Source organism: Acomys minous, assembly GCF_964271855.1.
Source record: "Acomys minous genome assembly, chromosome: 2".
NCBI lineage: Eukaryota > Metazoa > Chordata > Mammalia > Rodentia > Muridae > Acomys > Acomys minous.
In genome coordinates this window covers 3,954,648-3,975,823 of record NC_140484.1, presented here as the reverse complement: position 1 = coordinate 3,975,823, position 21,176 = coordinate 3,954,648, and the positions used below count along the sequence as shown (strand labels likewise).

The 21,176-nt window shown below is 49.9% G+C and overlaps 2 protein-coding genes across 12 annotated transcripts in view; both read right to left on the bottom strand.

Moving 5' to 3' along the window:
• ABLIM1 (actin binding LIM protein 1) overlaps positions 1-21,176 on the bottom strand; it is a 275,685-nt gene that overhangs the window by 126,825 nt on the left and 127,684 nt on the right. For all 6 annotated transcript variants that reach the window (XM_084762924.1, XM_084762923.1, XM_084762926.1 and 3 more), the window contains exon 2: positions 12,134-12,268. In XM_084762924.1, the coding sequence (XP_084619050.1) occupies positions 12,134-12,268 (135 nt within the window). The remainder of the gene's footprint in view (positions 1-12,133; positions 12,269-21,176) is intronic.
• Positions 1,566-11,780, bottom strand: LOC311586783 (uncharacterized protein). Of its 6 annotated transcripts, XM_084762987.1 has the most exons (3): positions 3,248-11,780; positions 2,683-3,215; positions 1,566-2,582 (listed from the first exon to the last, which is right to left on the bottom strand). In XM_084762987.1, exons 1-3 carry the CDS (start codon positions 3,356-3,358, stop codon positions 2,315-2,317), a joined length of 912 nt encoding a protein of 303 aa, XP_084619113.1. In that variant the 5' UTR covers positions 3,359-11,780; the 3' UTR covers positions 1,566-2,314. The 6 variants fall into 6 exon arrangements, with proteins under 6 accessions (XP_084619113.1, XP_084619109.1, XP_084619114.1 ...); XM_084762983.1 differs by having other exon boundaries at positions 1,566-2,627; positions 2,694-11,777; XM_084762988.1 differs by having other exon boundaries at positions 1,566-2,627; positions 2,726-11,776.

Genomic DNA, 21,176 nt, shown 5'->3' with positions numbered 1-21,176 from the left:
TGACTTCCATGCTAACTGCTGGGGGTAGGGTCGGGCTAACCTCAGTGCAGTGCTCAGCGATCCCAAGAAGATCTCCACCACAGAGAGCAAGACACGGAGCCAAGTACATGGAAAGAAGAAACGAGGGTGAGCCAGCAGCAGCAGCAGCACTAATTAAAGTGAAAAGAACATTTTTTTCCCCTTCGAGGTAGAGACAACGTTTCTCTTGTAGCTCTGGCTGTCCTGGACTCTTTTTGTAGACCAGGCTGTCCTCAAACTCACAGAGATCTGCCTGCCTCTGCCTCCAGTGTGCCACCATGCCCAGCGAAAAATCATTTTTTAAAAGTATCTGATGCCAGGCATGTTGGTCCAACTATGATTCCAACACTTGGGGTGGGGGGAGCAGGATATTCAGGGCTCAAGGTCATCCTCAGTCACATAGCAAACGAGCATGACAGCTGCCTGGGCTCTGCAAGAGCTCATCTCAAAACCGAACACATACCAGGTGTGCTAGTGCACTGCTTAGATCCAGCACTCAGGAGGTGGAGGCTGACAACAGGACTTTCTTTGGAGCACCAGCTCCCGAATAATGACACAGAGATGTTTTCATTAATTACAAAGGCTTGGCCTTAGCCTCAGCTTGTTCCCCAGCCAGCTCTGAACTTAGATGGTCCCATTCATACTGATCTCTGTTCCGCCGTGTGGCTCGCTACCTCTTCTCAGTTTCTTATGGCAGCCGCAGATCCCTTCCCAGAGGTCCTGCGTCAGCCGCAGGTCCTGCCTGTCATCTCTTGCCTCAGCTGTTGGCCAGTCAGATCTTCACTCACCCATCAGAAGGTGGTGGAGTGGGTGTTTACCAACTCCAATGCAGCCACGGGAATAACAACACACACATCGCCCTGTACTCAGTTCTCTGCTGGCTCAGGAATCAGCTTTTGAAAAATACAATCTTTTCGCAGTGCACAAGAGATCACCCCAACAGAAGTAGGTGGATCTCTGTGAGTTCTAGGCCAGCCTGGTCTATACAGTGAGTTCCAGGACAGCCAGGGCTACATAAAGTGACTATGTCTCAAAATCAAACAAACAAAAAAATACATGTAATTGGTATCAGACTCACCCTCGCCCCCAAAAAGAAAAATGGGTAAAGACAAAGGATTTTTTTTTTAACGCATGGCAAGAAAGAAAATCAGAAATTAGCTCTTTTCCAACTAAAGAAGGTAATTTGGGGGAAGTTGTTTTAAACATACAAAGGGTTTACTTCAGCTTACAGCTCTCACGTCACTTTCCATCACCAAGGAAAGTCAGGGCAGGAACCTGGAGGCAGGAGCTGAGGCAGAGCCCACGGAGGGTGCTGCTCACTGGCTCGCCCCTCATGGCTCCTTCATCCTCTCATACGTACGCCAGGACCAGCAGCCCAGGGGTGGCCTCACCGCAGTGGACAGGCCCCCCACATGACAGACAATGCCCGTAGGACAATTCTATGGAGACAGTTTCTCAGTCAAGTGTCCTTCTTCCCTGATGACTGGAGCTTGTGTCAGGCTGACGAGACACCGTCAGCACAGCTACAAGTACACATGGCCGCCACTAGCTCTTCCTGTGGGTGCTGGGGTCTGAACTGTGGGTGCTGGGGATCTGAACTCATGTTTAGCAAGCACTCTCACTCCCTGAACCATCTCTCCAGCCCCTCAGAAGGAATTCTGGAGGAGACAGACTCTGCTAACAGATTGGACGTTATGGCAGGGGGAGGGAGCAGAGGACTTTTTAAAAAGCTACCAAAAATATCTTTTTTCACTCCATCTAAACGCATAGCATGTGGCAACTGTCTACTGAAATGCAATTTTATGGGAGGAGGTCTGCCAGTACTACCCCAGAGGAAGCTCTGATATCTCCACAGACAATCAGTGTTCAGAAATCTCAAATGACATAGCTAAAAATAACATACAACACCAGCTCCATTCCTTTAGAAAAAATAAAGCTACTTAAAAGTGCTATCTTTTATTTTTAATTCTTATTACAGTGTGTGAGTGTGCATGCATGCATGTGTGCATGCGTGTGTGTGTGCATGCGTGTGTGTGTGTGTGTGTGTGTGTGTGTGTTGGTGTGCGTATGCCACAGCACACGTGTGGAGCTCAGAGTACATCTTTGGGGAGTTGGTGCTTTCCTTCCACCATGTGGGTGCTGAGACTCTAATTGCAGATTCTCACACTTTGTGGCAAGTGCCCTTAGCCACTGGGTCATCTTACAGGCCCTAAGATGCCATTTCTTTAAATGATAAGAAGAAGAACGTTATGGCTTCCTTCATTCCTGTTGGAAACTTGTGGCAAAATCTATGTCTCTAACAACCATAGCCCCACCTCTGTCTTCTATGCCTACTGCCTTTAACAAGGCTGCCACCTCCTGCCCACACTGAGTGTGCACCTCCTCCTGGTCCTGCCCACACTGAGTGTGCACCTCCTCCTGGTCCTGCCCACACTGAGTGTGCACCTCCTCCTGGTCCTGCCCACACTGAGTGTGCACCTCCTCCTGGTCCTGCCCACACTGAGTGTGAACCTCCTCCTGGTCCTGCCCCACTGAGTGTGCACCTCCTCCTGGTCCTGCCCACACTGAGTGTGCACCTCCTCCTGGTCCTGCCCACACTGAGTGTGCACCTCCTCCTGGTCCTGCCCACACTGAGTGTTCACCTCCTCCTGGTCCTGCCCACACTGAGTGTGAACCTCCTCCTGGTCCTGCCCCACTGAGTGTGCACCCTCTTCCTGGTCCTGCCCCACTGAGTGTGCACCTCCTCCTGGTCCTGCCCACACTGAGTGTGCACCTCCTCCTGGTCCTGCCCACACTGAGTGTGCACCTCCTCCTGGTCCTGCCCACACTGAGTGTGCACCCTCTTCCTGGTCCTGCCCCACTGAGTGTGCACCTCCTCCTGGTCCTGCCCCACTGAGTGTGCACCTCCTCCTGGTCCTGCCCCACTGAGTGTGCACCCTCCTCCTGGTCCTGCCCACACTGAGTGTGCACCTCCTCCTGGTCCTGCCCACACTGAGTGTGCACCCCCTCTTGGTCCTGCCCACACTGAGTGTGCACCTCCTCCTGGTCCTAGCCACTGAGTGTGAACCTCCTTCTGCTCCTGCCCCACTGAGTGTGAACCTCCTCCTGGTCCTGCCCCACTGAGTGTGCACCTCCTCCTGGTCCTGCCCCACTGAGTGTGCACCCTCCTCCTGGTCCTGCCCACACTGAGTGTGTACCTCCTCCTGGTCCTGCCCCACTGAGTGTTCACCTCCTCCTGGTCCTGCCCACACTGAGCGCACACTTCCTCCTGGTCCTGCCCACACTGAGCACACACCTCTTCCTGGTCCTGTAGGGCTACTGAGCTTTCTGGAGCATGCATACTTTATGGACTTTCCAGCAAGGATGGAGTCACATTTGTTGTTCTAACCCTATTCAGGCTTTTCTTTCTTGCCCAGAGTGTGGAGGCTCAGCTGTCGTTTGGACTGCTTGTTGTCCACAGCCTGTACTTGGACAACCCCAGGCCAGCCTCCTCCTATCTGTCTGAGTGCGCCTTGCAGCCGGTATCCACACAGTGGGGCTGGATGTCCTAGGGCAGTGTATGGGAGGGAATTCTGCGCCCTTGCTCCTTTTGGCTGAGAATTTACAAGCACACTAGGGGACCCTGGTCAAGCATGTTCATGTTTTCCCCTTGGCAACCCATCTCAATCCTAAATTCTGGATCATTGAGGCTGTTACTGGGGTGTGTGAAAACAGCTCCTAGGGATTTCCTAGGCTTCCTGGGCCATGATGGTGCTGAGCAAGCAGCTGAAATGCTCTTTTCTTTTCATGAGCTTCCATTTTTTATCCTCTACTGCTTCACCAATTCACTCTAGAAGTTTTGGCCACAGGGCTGGCATATGACACATTTACTTTAGGAGCTAATTAGAAGCAGCAGCAGCAGCAGCAACAGAAGTGCTGATCAGCGAGCCGGGGTAGGGGGTGGGGGTGGGGTGGGAAGGGGGAGACCCAGGTGCTGCTTTGCCTCCCAGAACCAGGGTTCCTCGGGCAGGACCACACTTAGGAAACTGCTCTGAGCACGTTAAACCATGACTTTAACACATGGAAACCCCTGAAGCCCCATTTTGATGAGGTTCTCATGAGCAAGCCAGGAAGAGGCACCCTCCGCGGCCTCTCCTGCCCTGCGTGACTTCCTGTCCTGACTTCCTTCCTCCAATGACGGACAGCGATGTGGAAGTAGAAGGTAAATAAACCGCTTCTTCCTCGGCTTGTGCTTTGGTCATGGTGTTTCGTTGCAGCAAGAGAAACTAAGGCAAGTTGATCCCAGGATGGTGGAGTATGGCTGTGTTTTGGGGGAGGATGTGGAAGGACTTTGGAACTTGGGGCTGGAGAAGCCATCGAGGTGCCAGAAGGAAGGCAGGAGTTGCAGGCCTGGCTTGAGGAGTCTCAGACTTTCGGGGCTGTTCGCTATTTAGAACTGAGGTTCTGTCCATACGGTCGGCGGGGGCTGAAGAGTCAGCCGTGAGCAACAAGCGGCCAGCTCCAGTGCAGTGGAACCTTTGTGCTACTGGGAAACTGATGCCGCTCAGCTGGAGCTGAGAAGTCAGCGCTAAGAGGAAACCAGCACCACTGAGGTGAGATCTGGGAAGTGTTTCCTCAGGGTCAGCACACACAAGCTGTGTCCAAATAGGTCCTACCCTGCCTCGGTAGCTGAACTTGGTAGTGTAAGAGCCGCTGAGGTGGCACCAGTTTTGAAGGCATGAAGGGGTCATGGAGAGCAGCTGAGGCTTGGCACTGTGAGAGGCCAGGAGAGGCCACTGGTGAAGGTACAGTCGCAGTGGCAGTTAAAGGCCCAGGACAGAAGAGGTCACGCAAAGAAGTTGAGGCTTGCACCAGGAAGAGAGCCTATGCGAGGCTACTGGTGAAAGGGCAGCTCATTGCAGCAAGGGACCTCAGCAGGTTTTGGAGATGCCAGTACCATGGATGACCACCAAGAACAGCAGCAGCAGGGAGTGGACCCAGCTGCAGCCTAGAAGACCAGCCATGTGTGCTGCAGAGGGCAGAGCTGGAGACGTGACTCATGTCCCCTGGAGGAGCCCAGAAGATGGTGGGTTATTTTGCTATTTTTGTTTGTTTGTTTTGTTTTTGTTTTGCATTTGGTATACAGTAGGTAACTAAGCACAGAAGCGTTGCTTTGGGGCTGAGGGTTGGCTCAGTGCTGCTCTTCCCAAAGCTTAGTTCCCAGTGCTCACATCAGGTGGCTCCCTGTCACCTGTACCTCCAGCTCCGGGAGATCTGAGGCCATCTTCTGGCCTCTGCATACATGTGGCATATTCTCACACAGGCATGCCCAATAATTAAAATAATAACAAATAATTTAAAAAATAAAATCGAGCCGGCATGGTGGCGCACACCTTTAATCCCAGCACTCTGGAGGCAGAGGCAGGCGGATCTCTGTAAGTCTGAGGCCAGCCTGGTCTACAGAGAAGCCAGGGCTACACAGATAAACTTTGTCTCTAAAAACAAAACAAAACAAAACGAAATGAGAAAGTGCTTGATGACATCTGTAATGTCACAGCCGCAAGGCTGTCAGGTAGATTCCCCAACCACCCCAGCCCCATCACTTCAGAGACGAGTCCCACCATGACTCCCAGATCCATCTTTGCAGACTTGTCCAGGGGCACTCAAGTACCGAGATTTTTGCCATCTACTCACTACTGATAGTTACTTCATGGTATTTTTTTTTTTTTTGAGACAGAGTCTCATGTTGTCCAGGCTAGCTTTAAATTCACTCTATAGCTGGGGATGACCATGAACTTCCGATCCCCCCCCCCCCCCGCCTCTATCTCCTGAGTGTAATCTTGAGGGGGTACAGCAAGTGCCACCATGATGCATTTATACAGTGCTTGGGTCTGAGCCCAGGGTTTGTAGATGCTGCACTGCGTCCTAAACTGGAGCCACAGTCCTGCACTGTCTTCTGAAACCAGCCCTTATTAATAACAACAAGTCAACAAGTCAAATGTCAGTGTCACTTTCTCCTATAGGAACAATCTGAGGAAAAATACTGAGAATATTAGATAGCAATTACACCGTATAATTAAATTTGAGTGGTGATACTGCCATATGGACCTAAATGCATTTGTTATAAAGACCTTTGGTTTCATGACATTAGATGGACTGAAAAAGTAACTCAAGGATAGTAATTTTCTCACTGTCTAAGAAATGTCATTCTGGGAAGCATTAAAAACAGACACAAAAACAAAAACAAACCTTCTTTCCCCAACTCCCAAACAGTGATTGTAATCAAGTCTTAGTCTTAGATATAATTAGATATAATAATTTAGAAATAATGATCTATAATTAGTGTATCAGCTAACTATAAACATTTCATTCATTCATATTACAAATATTATGGAGAATATGTGCAGGGTGTTTCAGAGAAATTATGAACGGTTATTCTAGCTTGGAACTTAAAACTGACTATTTTAAAAGAGTCACATTACATTTATTTGACAAGATAACACAGTTACCGAAATTATAAAATTTCAAACATGCAGGCCCATACTTTCATAGAAAAACTGGCATGCGTTTGGTTTCTCAGCCGCAGTAAGAAGGGAGCCCGTTCTGTCTCTATTGTTCCTGCTCCCTGTCCCTCCTCATCTCTGTCTGAACGCTTGGATTCTCCCGAGTTGGTACTGAAAGCCTGGGCCAGCTCTGGGGGTTACAAGAAACTGCTTTCATGCTTCTGGGGTTTTCCCAGTTTTCCACTGAGTCACAAAACGGTCCAAGACCGGTGCCCACGTGGACAGCCCAGGAGTGTGCATCAGCCTAAGTCCCTGTCCTGCAGCCTCTGCCAGGCAGGTGGTGGCTCTGTGAACAGGGACAGGTAGATAGATGCCCTTGTGTGTTTCTTCTTGGAAGCCGATGCCTAGACTCCACTAGAGGGCACGCACTGTCCACAGGCTGTGTCACTCATAGTATTCACTAACACACACAGTGCTTGACACATTCATTTACACATTGTCGTAGGCTGGCATTGCCCAGGGCATTTGGCAGTAAACACACAGAAGGAACATCTGCCTCCCAGGGGCCTATGATCTACCAGGTGTGTAAGACATGGTTACTTCAACCATGGGAAGAGGAGCTGTGGTCATGCTAGCCTGTCCTCAGCACTCAGTAACTTCCCCTTTCCCTCTCTCCCCTCTCCCTCCCTCCTGGTGCCAGCCAACAGTCATTGTGCAGCAGAAAGAAGTTGATTTCGCTCATTCTATGGTATAATTCCTGGGGAGTCTTGGTTTCAATGACCCCCTCCCCCACATCTGCTCATTCTGTGATCTGTTCCAGTGACATGACTGTTTCAGCTCCCCCCCCCCTTTGCTTGCTCCTATGTGGTTGTACTCTGTGTCCCACAGGAGAATCAGAAACCCCAAAACCCCTTCAGGTGACTCATCTCCACCTGGGTGTGGAAATGGAGGGGTTTGTGCAGCTTGCTGTTCTAGGAAGAACAGCTTCTAAGAAGGGACAAAGTTATCAGTGTTGGGCACTTCTAAGTATCTTTTACATATGAGTTGTAATTCAGTTCCATCATATGGCGGACATTTTTGTTTACTACTTTGACATATTAATCACCATAAGTATTGCTTCTCTTGGATATTTTAGGGTAATACCCTAGATCCATTTTTATAATATATATATATACCAGAAAATTCTAACACATTTAGGAAAAAACCTGGATCTGGTAGGCCAGCACAAGAGAACCAACCTTTTGGCCAAACGTTTTTATGAACTCTCTGGAACTCTGCTTAATATTTCAGCTCCTCCCTCTGTGTTCTCTGACCCCCAACAGCAGCCCTCTCTCGTGCTGTGATTTGCTTCGCTCTCATGTAAGATGTCCAGTGTCCTCTTTCTCTCTTCTTTCAAGGCCTTTTTTTTTTTTTTTTTTTTTAAGCAACAACCATTCATCTTTCCTGTTCTCTGCCATGGGGATCTCAGTTCTTTCTAATCCCAGAAAACACCCTCAGCCACACTCAGGAAGTAAAGCTCTGTGGGTGGAGTGTGTGCACGTATGGGGGACAGCGGGGTGGGAGTGGGGGGTGGAGTAGGAGGGGAGCAAGGCAGGGTGAGCGCGTAGCCGGTGCTGAACTAGCTGGCCTTCCACAAAAGCTTGCTCAGCAGTGCTCTGGCCCCCAAATCTTCCATCCCAGGACACTGACCCGCTAGCTGGCTGAACAACACAGCTAGATTCCAGCATACCAGGAGAAACGAGACCGTGTGTAAGGACTCAGCGGCCGGCAGAGGTGGGTGGACCAGAAAGAAGACAGCTCTTCTGAGATGGGCACTGCTGCCACCTACAGACCCTTCATCTGCTTTGACATTGGTGGGACATCTCTGTGGACAGTTAAGTCCCACCAAAATGGCAGCACGCAGGAAAATGGTCCTGCTTGTTATAGGATGTTTGTTGTTGTTTTTTAGTTGAAAGGGGAAAGGAAGTGGGGCAAGAGAGATGGCTTAGCGGGTAAGGCGCTGGTTTCTCTTCCAGGGGACCTGGGTTCAATACCCAGCACCCACACGGTGGCTCACAAATCTGTAACTCCAGGTCCAGGGAGCTAGCGCCCTCTCCTGGCTTCTGTGGACATTGCATGCATACAGCGCACAGACAAACAGGCAAAACATCCATATCCATAAAATAACTTTAAACTTTTAAGAAAAAAGAAAGGGCGAGAAGGAGGGAAAGGATGAAGAGGTAGAAGACAGCGAGACGTTCAGTGGACTGAAGATGGCCTGGGGGCAGCTGTGCCTGCTCCATGCTGGGAAATACAGGCAGAGGAACGCTGGCCAACAAGGAGTGGAGAAATGCTTAGCTTCCTGCACAGGAGGCCTAGGAAGTTGGAATGAGAGACCCACAAGAATGCAAGCCTCAGAGAGTCTGTGGAATTGTGCTCTCCAATATGGTGACCGCCACCCGCAGGTGGCTTTTGAGCACTCGACATACGACCAGTCCAAATTGGCATGTGTTAAAAGCTAGGATGAAAAAAAAAAACCAGAAAGCTCAATAATTTTATGCTAATTAAAACACTATTTTGACACATATAGCTAAGTGAAATATATTATGAAAATTAAATGTGCCTGTCCTTTTTCGCCTTTCTAACACAGCTATTAGGATATTTAAGAGTTGCGCACTTGGCTTTGAATCCTGATCAGTGCAGCTCTAGCATCTCTGGAAAGCCATGGCTCCCCTACAGGGTACCATATGGAAATGGCAACCACTTCCACAAGTAAAACATTAACCCCAGAGGGTCAGGACACGCTGGCAACTAAGTGCAAGGAGACAGAAACTGATAAGAGTAGATGACTTTTTTTTTCTTTTTGGCCTTAGCAATATTTTCTTAAATTGCCAAATAATTCTGAATAATTAACCCCTAAGAAACAGCACATGGCCTAAAAATAGGACTCCAGCCTAAGAAAACGCTCATCGCTTCAGGGACATGTTTACGGCACGAGACAAGGTACAATCTCCAACATAAGAAGCTTTATGCCCAGTCTCTGGGTTCAAACCAGAAAATAAGAAAACCAAAGGGTTATCTGGGGACAGGGCTATGTCTTGACTGTCTCAAAGTTCACTAGAAGTATCAGATACACATATGGCCATAGTCATTTGCATACTGTATTTATCTCATGTCTTATCTTTTTTTTTTTTTTTTTTTTTTTTTTTTTTAGCCATGTCTCTGGAAATTTATGAGCAAAAAGCTAAAGGGAGAAACAAGGGGGTTACTCCAAGTTACCCAAACTGGGTGGAGCCAGAAGCCAGTTTCTCAGGCATGCTGTGCATGGCACCTCCACCCTCTGAGTGCTGTACTGCCGACATGTATGGTTACCAATGTAAGGCCCATGCAAAGCTCAGATCTGAGGTGACGTAACAGCACAGGGTATGGCACTGGGTCACAGACAGGCATGTGACTTGCCTCCGATCACGCTGCTTACAGGCGTCAAGACTCAGGCTCTACGGTACAGCTGTAGGATCTCCACCCTGGGAGCGACCCGGGCTTCCTAAGGGTCAGTGTAGTCTCTCTGAAAACTCTAGCTGGCCATACTGCAGAGAGCACTTTTTAAAAGGAGCATCAAATAATCCCCGTATATAATATGTGTGTTGGGATGGCTCTTTTAAATAGATGTAGTTGTATAGCTGTAAGGTAGACAACGCGACACCACGTGTATATAGTAAAGTCATCACCATAAGAACCAGTGAATACTCCAGCAGCTGGCAGGGCTGTGCAGTTCCTGCATATGGCAGGAGGGCTTATAACCCATGCCCGTAGCAGAACTCTGAGTCATTAACCGTCACCATCCTCTCAGCACTGAGCTTAGTCGATGGTGCTAACTCCTCTCTCATCCCTACTTCCGACTTCGCCTCCCAGCTTCTCTCCTGGAAGTTTATGTGCGGTGGGAGAAACGGCTGGGACAGAGTCCAGAGAACCACCCGCCCCTTTCACACACCCGCTGGTTACTAGGTGCTTTTATCAAGCACCCGGGAGCCTACGGGCCATGAGCAAGTGCTTGCGTAGCAGTGAGCGTCTCTGCTCGCAGGATGCATACAGGGACGCCCGGCGTCCAGGATGCCTGGCGAGCACAGAGAAGCCCGGGGACGCCATGGAGCTGGCTCGCTCCTGTTCCCGCACATTGCTCAGACGCACACACCGAGCTCCCTGACACAATTTCCAGAACTCCGGTGACCTGTGTCTCAAAACTCACACCAGGGGCTGAAGGTGGCTCAGTGGTTAAAAGCACTGGCTGCTCTTCCAGAGGACATGGTTTCAGTTCTCAGTTCCCATGTGCACCGGCCGGTAAAACACCAATGCACTTGGGGAAAACCCCCCACGTACCAAGTGCTCTCTATGTCTGCTTTCCCTGAAGTCCGTGGACATGGCCGACTAACTAGCCAACCCCTGTGAGCTGCAGGGCATGGCCTTGCAAATGGACAGTGGTGTTAAGTGGGACCTGTGTGGCTGGGGATCGCTTTTCTACACGGAGGCTTAATTTTCACTTCTAGACACGTGAGAGTGCATATACACATAGAGACTTAGCATTCAATATTTTATTTAAAAGGAGTTTTGTGTGTTTTTTAATTTTATGTGCATGACTGTTTGTCTACATGTCTTTATATAAACCACATGTATGATGTGTTCACTAAGGCCAAAAGTAGGTGTCAGCGCCTGTGTCACTGGAGCTACAGAGGGCTGTTAGAGCCATCGTGTGGATGCTAGGAACTGGCCTGGGTCCTCTGCAAGACAGCAAGTGCTCCTAACCACTTAGCCGTATCTCCAGCCCTGAGCAGTTCATATTAAAAGTTCATATTAAAAGTCCTTCCATAAATAGTGGATATCAAAGCTACTTTAATAGGAATCTTTTCGTTCATAGAGAAAAATAAATACAGGAATCTCAAAACTCCACTTTCAACGTATGTCCACAAAGTTCCTCCCCACAGGATCAGAACGTCAATTAATGCCCCCAAGACTTTGCCTTGAAAGGGTCTGCTGTCTCCCTGAAGTCTAATCTACTCCTAAAGCAGAGGCGAGTGAGTTAAGAGCTTCTTAAAGCACTCAGACATCACCTGAGGGCCTGGGGTGGCATCATGGGTACTGATGACTATGTGTCACTAAGCTGGATGCTCAGATATCACCTGAGGGCCTGGGGTGGCACCACGGGTACTGATGGCCACGTGCCACTGAGCTGGATGCTCAGACATCACCTGTGGCCTGGGGTGGCACCACGGGTACTGATGGCCACGTGCCACTGAGCTGGATGCTCAGACATCACCTGTGGCCTGGGGTGGCACCACGGGTACTGATGGCCACGTGCCACTGAGCTGGATGCTCAGACATCACCTGTGGCCTGGGGTGGCACCACGGGTACTGATGGCCATGTGCCACTGAGCTGGATGCTCAGACATCACCTGTGGCCTGGGGTGGCACCACGGGTACTGATGGCCATGTGCCACTGAACCGGATGCTCAGACATCACCTGTGGCCTGGGGTGGCACCACGGGTACTGATGGCCATGTGCCACTGAACCGGATGCTCAGACATCACCTGGGAGCCTGGGGTGGCACCACAGGCACTGTGACCACACACCACTCAACAGGACGCTGGAGGCACTGTACCTTTGCAGGTGAAACATTTTATGTGGAAATGCTTGGTCTGGACTCGCAGCACTTCGCCCTTGCACGGCTCCCCGCATTTATGGCAGTGAATGACAGGCTTCTCTGATGCGTGGTGAGGGTCCTGAGGATGCGCCACTGGAAAGAAACAGCAAAAGATCTGGTTGAGAAAAAAGCGTTCCTAGGCAACTGTCTTTCCAGGATGCTTGACTATCCCCGGCATGCAGTGGCAAAGCAGCCACACGGCCATTCAGTGAGCATTAGCTGGACACACACAGCCCGTCCCATGGTGTTGGATCCACAGATGTGTGGGTCAGTGGCAGCCTAACAGCCCGCTGGGGACACGCATGCTTGTTGGTTGTGGACAATGCTGTTTCCGCCGCAGCTTCTCAAGGACTACACACTGGGTCATTACAAATACAATCTTGTTCCGCTTAGTAGTTTGCAATTAGTGTTTGTGGCATCTTTTCACTGACTTAGCATATTCTAGAAGGTTCCTTAGAGATGGGGACCATTTCTTAGTGGTTTCGGTTACTCCCTAAACTGTGTTTCATGGCCCAGATCCCCAGTCAGAGCAAAATGTTCATGAAATGGTGGGACAGTTTTTCCCTCACTGTCACCAGAGAATATTTTTGAACTTAATTTGGGGACTCATCTAATCTATTGGAGGCTCATCATGAGACTTTCACAGTGAAAACACTTCTTCACACATATTGTGAGCAAAAAAGTTTAAAACAATAGCATTGTGGCCCGCTTCCTTGCCCGTCAGGGGAAGGAACTGGACCAGGTCAGAGTGTATGGGGAGACGGTAGAGATGGTCCCCCCAGAGCCTGGGCACAGCTTTCAGAAAACGAAGGTTAATTTGGCTGTCCTGACATCAGAGTAGGGTGCGCAGTCTGAACTGCAGTGGCAAGTGGGAGGCAGAGAGGTTCCTGCCAACCACAAGGGCTCGAGTCCCTTGCACGTTTCCTTGGCCAGAGAATGCCAACCGGCCCTCGCTGCTAGCAACTTCCTTTTCTGACAAAGAGCCTTAGAATACCATGTGACAGTTGATCAACCAACACAAAGAGCAATGGCAGTTTCAAAGTTTGTTAAGTAGGAAAACTGCACTGGGCAGCTCCGGTGAGCCTGCTAAGGCCCAATGCAGGAAAAATGTTAGCTCAGGAAGCTGGCCGTGCGCTGCGGTATGTGTTATAGTGTGCTGTTCTACACAGAGCGCCCCGCCAATCTCATTTTGTTGAAAAGGCTTTGGGCAACATGGTGCAAACACCAGCCCCTGACCCCGCTTCTGAAGAACACGGTTCTTCTTGTGAGGCATTGGTAGGGAGCAGCTGTGGTTTCAAACTAATCATGTGACCCCCGGTCTCTCAGCCTCAGGCTGGATCCCAAGAATGCTTGGAGGCAAGGAAGCCAGGATCACAGGCCACCTGCATTCCTTTATCTACCCGATAAGATCTCTCTTGAAACCCTGTGTTTACCTTCAAATTAATATTTCTCTGAAGGAATGAAGGAGGGGCACGTGTGCTATCAAGATCTCCAAGAGCAATGTGTGACAAGGCCAAAAGTGTATTCACCTGGGCGTTAAGTGAAAGGTTCTCTCAACGGGCACCAGCTCCCGATGCTGATGGTGAGGGGAGGGGGGCAGGGGAGGGGGCAGGGGAAGGGGGGCAGGCAAGGTTTTCACTTTCGTCCTCCTGTTACCGGGTAAACTTACCCTCACTGGGTATCTTACCAATACTGGGCACGGCGCTTACACGTAAAGTCATTTCACGCCTGTTGCACCGACCTTGCCTGGCAGGGGATGAGCAATGGGCTCCCAGTTGGTGGATGAGGAAATTGGGCTTCAGAGGTGCTGGGCAGAGTAGCAGCTAGTGTGAACACAGAGATGCACAGCTAGGCCCTTCTGCTCCTACTATGCTCCTCCCAGACTGTTGGACAAGGCAGGAAACTGTTCTAAGTAGGATATTTAGTTAGGATTGGCTTCCAGAAGGAAGAGCACAGACAGTGTATGTGTATGCCAGTGTATGACATGCACTGTATATGTTTGGCAATGTATGTCTCTAGGTGGGCCTGAGATCCCTGCTATCACCATGATAAATGTGCCAACCATACAATTATAAATCCTTGTGCCTTTCTTTAGAAAGGAAAATGTTACCTTATCCACAAAGGCTATCATGTAAAAGATAAAAAAAGAACAATTTCTGGTGGTGGTGGCGGTGGTGGCGGTGGTGGCGGGGTATCCTGGGGAAAGTGGAACTCGCAGACACAGTTGGTCAGAATGCAAATTAGTATAGTATGGAACACACTATGGCGGTTCCAACCAGCAATCCAAATACAGACGGACACCCAGGGGAGGTAAAGCCATGTTGACAGACAATCTGCCAATGGCCAAGAAACAGATGAAGAAAACATGGCATGTCTTTCTATACAGTGGAATAGTATTTAGCCAGAAAAAGAATAAGATTTGGTCTCTTACAGCAACATGAACACTACAGGAGGACATTACAGTAAGGAAGCAAACTCAGGCTCAGAAAGACGTATGCCACGTGTTCTCAAATATGTACGTTGGCCTCATGAAGGTGGACATGGAGTCTTAGCTACTAAAGCCTGAGGATGATGTGGGGGGCACAGAGGGCATGGTTAACACTCTCAGGAGTGTTGCCAGGCACGAGAAATGGCTTCCAGTGTGTTATGGTAGTTATCAGGGTAACTATGGTTGACAACTGAGTATTTCAGGACAATGGGAAGGCAGGATGTGACAAGTCCCCAGTGCAAAGGAATAGTAAGTGACAGATATGCCAAATCCCATAATCTGATCATACAACATATACACAATAGTTTTAAAATGTCACACTGTACTCCATAAGTATATATAGTCACTGTATGTTGATTAAAAATAATAAAACCCAGGCACATGTTATATGCCTTGAACCCAGTCCTAGAGAGGCTGAGGCAGGGGGATCAGAAATTACAGGCTAGCCTGAACAACATGTTGAGTCCTTGTTTCAAAAAACTAAGGCAAACAGTAAACAAAAATAAATAATTTAGGTGGGTGTGGTGGTGCACACCTTTAATCCCAGCACTCAGGGAGGCAGAGGCAGGTGGTTCTCTGTGAGTTCAAGGCCAGCCTGGTCTACAAAGCCAGTCTAAGACATCCAAGACAGAGAAACCGTGTCTTGAAAAACCATAAACAAAGAAACAAACAAATCCCCAATATTTTCCCAAGTGTAGGGGTCAGGAACCTACTTCTAGAAAATTCCTCAAGCAACTCTTACACACACTCCAGGTGAAGCACTTGGGCATTTTTTTACTAAAGAGTGATTTTACTTTTATTTTTAATTATATATGTATGTGTGTGGATTTGAGTATGTGAGTGCAGTGTCCGTGGAGGACAAAAGAGAACAGCAGGTCCCTAGAGCATTACAGGTGGGGAACCCACAGGGGTCTTAACCACTGAGCCATCGTGCCCTCGATGTTAGCCTTCTCAGCTAAAAAGAGAGCCTGGATTTACAGCACAAGACCACCCTCTTTAGCGTATCCTACAGGTGTGTGTCACCACAGCCAGCAGGACCCATCCTCCCCAGGAACCACGTGAGACCACGGGGCATCCATCCCTTAAACAGAGTGTGACCCATCCTCCCAGGAACTGCATGAGACGACAAGGCATCCGTCTCTTAAACAGGGATGAGGTTTTCTGCCTAAGTAACCCCGAGACTTCTTCTGACTTTCAGTTTCATATTGCAAAGCCAGCCAGGCTGAGTCACCATGAGAGAGGGAAGATGTCTGCCGCTGCCAGGTTTTCTGTGACTAAAAGGGACAGCTCTATTGCTGGCAACTGCCCCCAGGTCAGAGTGAAGACCAACGTCTGCGGTCTGTAAACATTTCCTTTTAGAAAGATGTTGTCACATCTAAAGACTTCAATGCCTGGAGAGGACTTCCACCTTTAACCAGAGATAGGCAGAGACTGTTTACCTGCCTTTCCTTCATCTGGAAGCGTGTGTGTGTGTGTGTGTGTGTGTGTGTGTGTGTGTGTGTGTGTGTGTGTGTGTGTGTGTGTGTGTGTGTGTGTGTTTATCCTAACTAATAAATGGAGACAAAAGAACCCCCTTCCTTTCACAAGGTGAACAAAGGGGTCCCTTTTCTGGCATGTCTTTAAGGTTTAGCTGCTACCAAGTAAATGCAGTGTCTGAGCCAGTGTATACTGAAATGTGCTGAGCTGCCCGAAGCTCGCTCATGCCAGGGCTGCCCTCGCTGAGTCTGCTGACTGGCTCTTTTGCTAAGTTCCACTCTGATGCCCTCATCAGAGCCTGGGCGGGCCCTGCTTCTCTACACTGAGGAATAAAGAGGGCATGTTCCTGTAACTGGCTGATGTTCCCTTTACCAGGGCTTCCCAAGTCTTCCCACTGTTTCTAGTTGCCAGTGATTTACCCTGGAAGGTGGAGGGTACCATGAACATCTTCCACGACCTGTTTGCTCATCTTACTGGCAACTAGGAGAAGTGCAGGGAGCCCCCAAAACATAGTCGTGTGCTTTCTGAACAAAAGAACCTGTTCCTGAGATGTGCATTTCTCCAGGGCATAGTAACAAGTTTGGAGAGGCGCTGGCCCCTCTGACAACACTGCCTACAGCAAGCTGTGCCTGAGGAGATGTATGTTTGCCTTCACAGTCAAACAAAGTGGCCCAGCTACAGCTCTGACATTCCATGGGAGCATGAGAGCAGGGTGCATGACACTGAGGAAATGCCAGCAGCCTGTGGTGTCCTTAGGCAGAGGCCATCACAAGGCCTATTCTGCACCCCTTCAATCACGCCACATCCATCTTGGAGACTGAGATGACAAGCGAGGAGGTTCAGGTGGGATGACGGACAGATCCTGGAGCCGGGCAGTGCTCCGTGTGCTGCATACGTTCTGGGCCATCTGAGATACTCAGAATCACCCATGTCCTCCTCCGCCTCGGACACGACACAGAGCTTAATAGCTTTAACCCCTTCATACTGTTTGATCTCATTTTATTCTCAGAGCTCTCTATGGGAAGAAAAAAAGGATTCAACAACCTACTTTTACCAAGAGACAAAGGAAGGCTCAGGACAAGATGACTCGTTCAAGGTGACATAGACAAGAAATACAGTTGGCAGGAAATCAAGGCACAAACGTTGGTGCCACTTTCCCTAACTCCCACCAACTTCTGTGCACCCCCGTGGCCCTCCACCCTTTCTCAGGTTGCTGGAAGCTTCCTGCTCATGGGGCTCCTTCCTCATCCCCAAGGCGACTCCCAAGAGCTATGTGCTCAAAGAGCAGCCACACTCCTTGGCCGTGCTGAGGGTGGGAACAGTGTGGGACGGGAGAGGAAAGGAGCGGCTGCAATGGAGAGATCGAACAGTCGCCACTTCAGACCGGTGGCCGAGCTCGGGCACCCAGTGGCAGGCTGTGGTGACCGAATGGCCCTTTGATATCATGGGATGGAAACTCACTTTCACTGTGTTCTTTTCAAAACAAACAAATATATATATATGAGAGAGACAGAGGGGGGGAGTGAGTGTGAGAGAGAGTATTATCTGGATCAACTTCATTAAAAATAAAACCTTTGGGGGCTGGAGAGATGGCTCAGAGGCTAAGAACGCTGACTGCTCCTCCAGAGGTCCTGAGTTCAATGGGCAGCAACCACATGGCGGCGCACAACCATCTGTAATGTGATCTGATGCCCTCTTCTGGCCTGCAGATGTACATGCAGGCAGCGCTCTGTATACATTATAACAATAAAGGTTTAAAAAAACCTTTGAAATTTCCATAGCCAAGAGTCACCCAAGGAGACAGACATGGCGGGTAGACAGAGTGCAGCGCTCTGATGGGCTCTTAATATCGGTAAGTGTAACTCTCATCCGTCATCAGACTCCTCTTTGTCACAGATGAAGAGCATTACAGAAAAAAAAACACAGAAAGCAGTGATTGTGGGGAGCCCAGCGCCAGCTGACACACACAGAGCAGACTTTCTGAACCTACACCTCAGGGAGCGTCATGTAAGAGGGAGAGGACCAGAAACTGAGAGATTGTGTCTACTAAAATGGCAGGGAAGAGCCTCCTGTGATTTCACAACAACATGGCTACCCAAAGAAGAACACCACCAGACATCCTGACAGGGAACGGGGAACTCACGTGGTGCCCCACCTTAGACTAAGAACTACAGGTATCGAAAGGATGCTGACGGTGGGGTGGGATGCGGGGGTGGGACAGTTTCTGAGGAATAGATGATGACCGAGGTTGCACTTTGACTTCCACACATTTGTACAGACATATAATCTCACCCCCAACCCACAGGAGCACAGACACGGGAACACTAGTAAATCACTCTTCCAGGTGACGTTTACTGCGCCCTGCTGTGTTCCAGGCGCTGTACTGTCCCAGCGTGCCGATCACAGAGACCTTCCAAGACATGCCATCTGGGATACTGCTCCCCACTCCTGTTTTGCAGAGAAGGAAAGCCAGACCAGAAGGGTAATCACCTTGCCCAAGACCCCACGTCTGAAACAGTCTGCTCCAAGGCTCGTGCTTGGAAACCACTTGAGGCTGGGATTTCCACAGCAAAGTCTTAGCAGCACAAGAGGAAGCCAAGCTGCTGCGGCAGGCGCTGGGGTTCTGATTTGCCAGCTCAGAAGAGGCGAACACCCAGCTGCAGCCACTGGAAAGGCATGCCTGCTAGTAAATAAACAAATAATAGAGGGGACTTCACACAGCGAGGCTGACTCTAAGGATGGGGGGGGGAATGGGGGGGTACGACCCATGGCTCAGTGGGTAAGAATCTTAGCTGTACAAGGACAAGGACCTCTAGCTCCCACACTGAGAGCCTGGCACGGCACACATGCACCCGTGGTCCACGTGTTGGGGGCACAGGTCACCAGAACTCTCTAGCCAGCCAGTCTAGCAAAAGCAGTGACTCCTTGAGAGACCCAAGGGACCAAGAGAGCACAGGACAACTGACATCATCCTCTGGCTTCTGCCCCACTGGAACACACACACACACACACACACACACACACACACACACACCACGCAGATTCTGCATAAAGACAGTCTGTGTTACAGTCACTGCTTCCTTACCTAGGTGACATTCCCAGCTCTGCCACCTTCTAAGCACACACCCTAGAGTTTGTGCTCTCTCCCACCTCCCACTCCTGCTCCTTGAGCGAGAATGGTACAGGAAATGAGAAACGCACTCGTTTAAATAAATGCACAGGGTGCTTAATTTGCAGTTTACTCAGCAGCTCATTCCCTGCTGTGGCAAGTGGTAGTTACTGTGAGCTACGTACAGGTCGCCCTGTCATTAGTGGTCCAAAGGAGCCTTCTCCTGAATTGGCCTCCGCCACCTCATTTTCGGATTCCCGTGAGTTTGGTAATCAGGGTTATTACTTGGCATAAACAGTCCCACAGATGGGCTCTACTCTACTCTCATCTGCCTGTTCCACAGGTGGCGTCCCCTTCCTGCACTTGCCTTTTCCATGGCCACCTGCTCACCCCTCTGCTGGGCTCCTGAGGAAAGAAACAGCCCAGGCTCAAGTCCAATTAATCTGATTCCCCTCGAGGTGAGGAGGGACCGCACTAAGCATCTTATGGCTGGGCAGCTGCCTCAAGTGACTCATGCCTCATCATGCCTGTTCTCTGCGCTCCACTTGCCCGCTGCACAAAAGGTGGGGCTGAGAAAGACTCTGACATCAGCACTGCCATATCTTCCTCCCTTCAAAGGGTGACTTCCCGGACACACCTGTGACTGTCGTGACTCACCAGGCCAACGCTCTGGGGCCCTCCAGCTGGAATCTTGCCTTACGGTACAGTCAGTTGTAATGGACAAGTCCCAAGGCTCTCTGGCCACAATCAGACTAGACTCTGCTCTGGAAATTGAGGGATCTGTCCCAGCCCCTCCCAAGGGGCGGGAGAGACTCTGCAAAGCCCATTCCCCCCTGGGGGCAGCAGCCTGGGCTCCAAAGCCTGTGTCAGCTGAATGTCACAGAGGACAGTGAGGGACCTAGAGAGGTAAGAAGGTCTGAAATATGACAGACACCCCCCCTTCTGCAATATTATAGAATTTTAAAAACTACCTGGAGACCTCAAACCATCCCTGCCGCAGAAATCCCTGTTCGAGCTGGACCAAGTCAAACCCTCCAGGCAGATCAGCACACGCTAATGGGCTGAGAGGGAGCCAGGGCCTCCTGACTGTGAGATGAGAAGGGACTGTGGTGTCACTTGAGCCGTCTGTGGGAATGTGAGTCCAGAGAGGGGGGGTCAGAGTTGAGCAGACTCCACCACCACCCCCACCCTTTCGTTCAGAACCCAGACCCCTTAGAGGAAATAAACAAGGAAGTTTGAAGGGTCTAAAGTGTTGGCGGGACAGTCCCTGCGCAGAACAAACCCACCTGTCAAAATTACAGCAAGCCTCCCAGCTGTCTCTGTCTTGCTGTTCTGCTTCCTCATATGTCCCAGGGCACACGTGGAGTCATTTACCAGCCAACTACGGCATCCCAGACAAGCTTATGGGGTGGCCCATGTCTATATAGCATGGAGTGCTATGTAAGAAGTGGCCAAAAATTACAACAGCACCCATCCTACAGAGAGGAACACTGAGTTTTCAGAGGTTACAGTTTGCTTCAGCAGTGGGGACGCTCAGACAGCTATGCAGCTGATGGCTTTACCTGGTAGCTTAAAGGTTGCTCAGGTGGAGATATTTACACCTTGGAAATGGGCACATTTTACAAATCATCATCTTCCTCTGTGTCTGCTGGAAAGATGGCTGTTAAACATTCACCTGTGCACCACTGTCCCAAGGTCACACTGCCAGCAGAGTGAGGCTCTTAGCCTTTTGGGTGTATGTAAGTTGTAGTACAGGCATATGAACCCTTCCTCAAAAAGGCTTTCTCCCTCCTGGGAACAGACACTCACACTCACCTCCCCTGGGGGCCTCCCGCATCTGCATCCGCACTGAGAGATGAAAGCACAGGCCTGGGTTCACAGGTGCCAACTCTAGGGTCAGGCAAGCTACAGATTCTAAAACTGCTCTC

Excerpts from the sequence above, each read along its gene's own strand:
- LOC311586783 (XM_084762983.1), bottom strand. The coding sequence starts at position 3,358 with ATGCATGCTCCAGAAAGCTCAGTAGCCCTACAGGACCAGGAAGAGGTG. Across the intron at positions 2,628-2,693 it reads TGGGGCAGGACCAGGAGGAG|GTGCACACTCAGTGTGGGCA; the intron begins GTTCACACTCAG and ends GACCAGGAGGAG.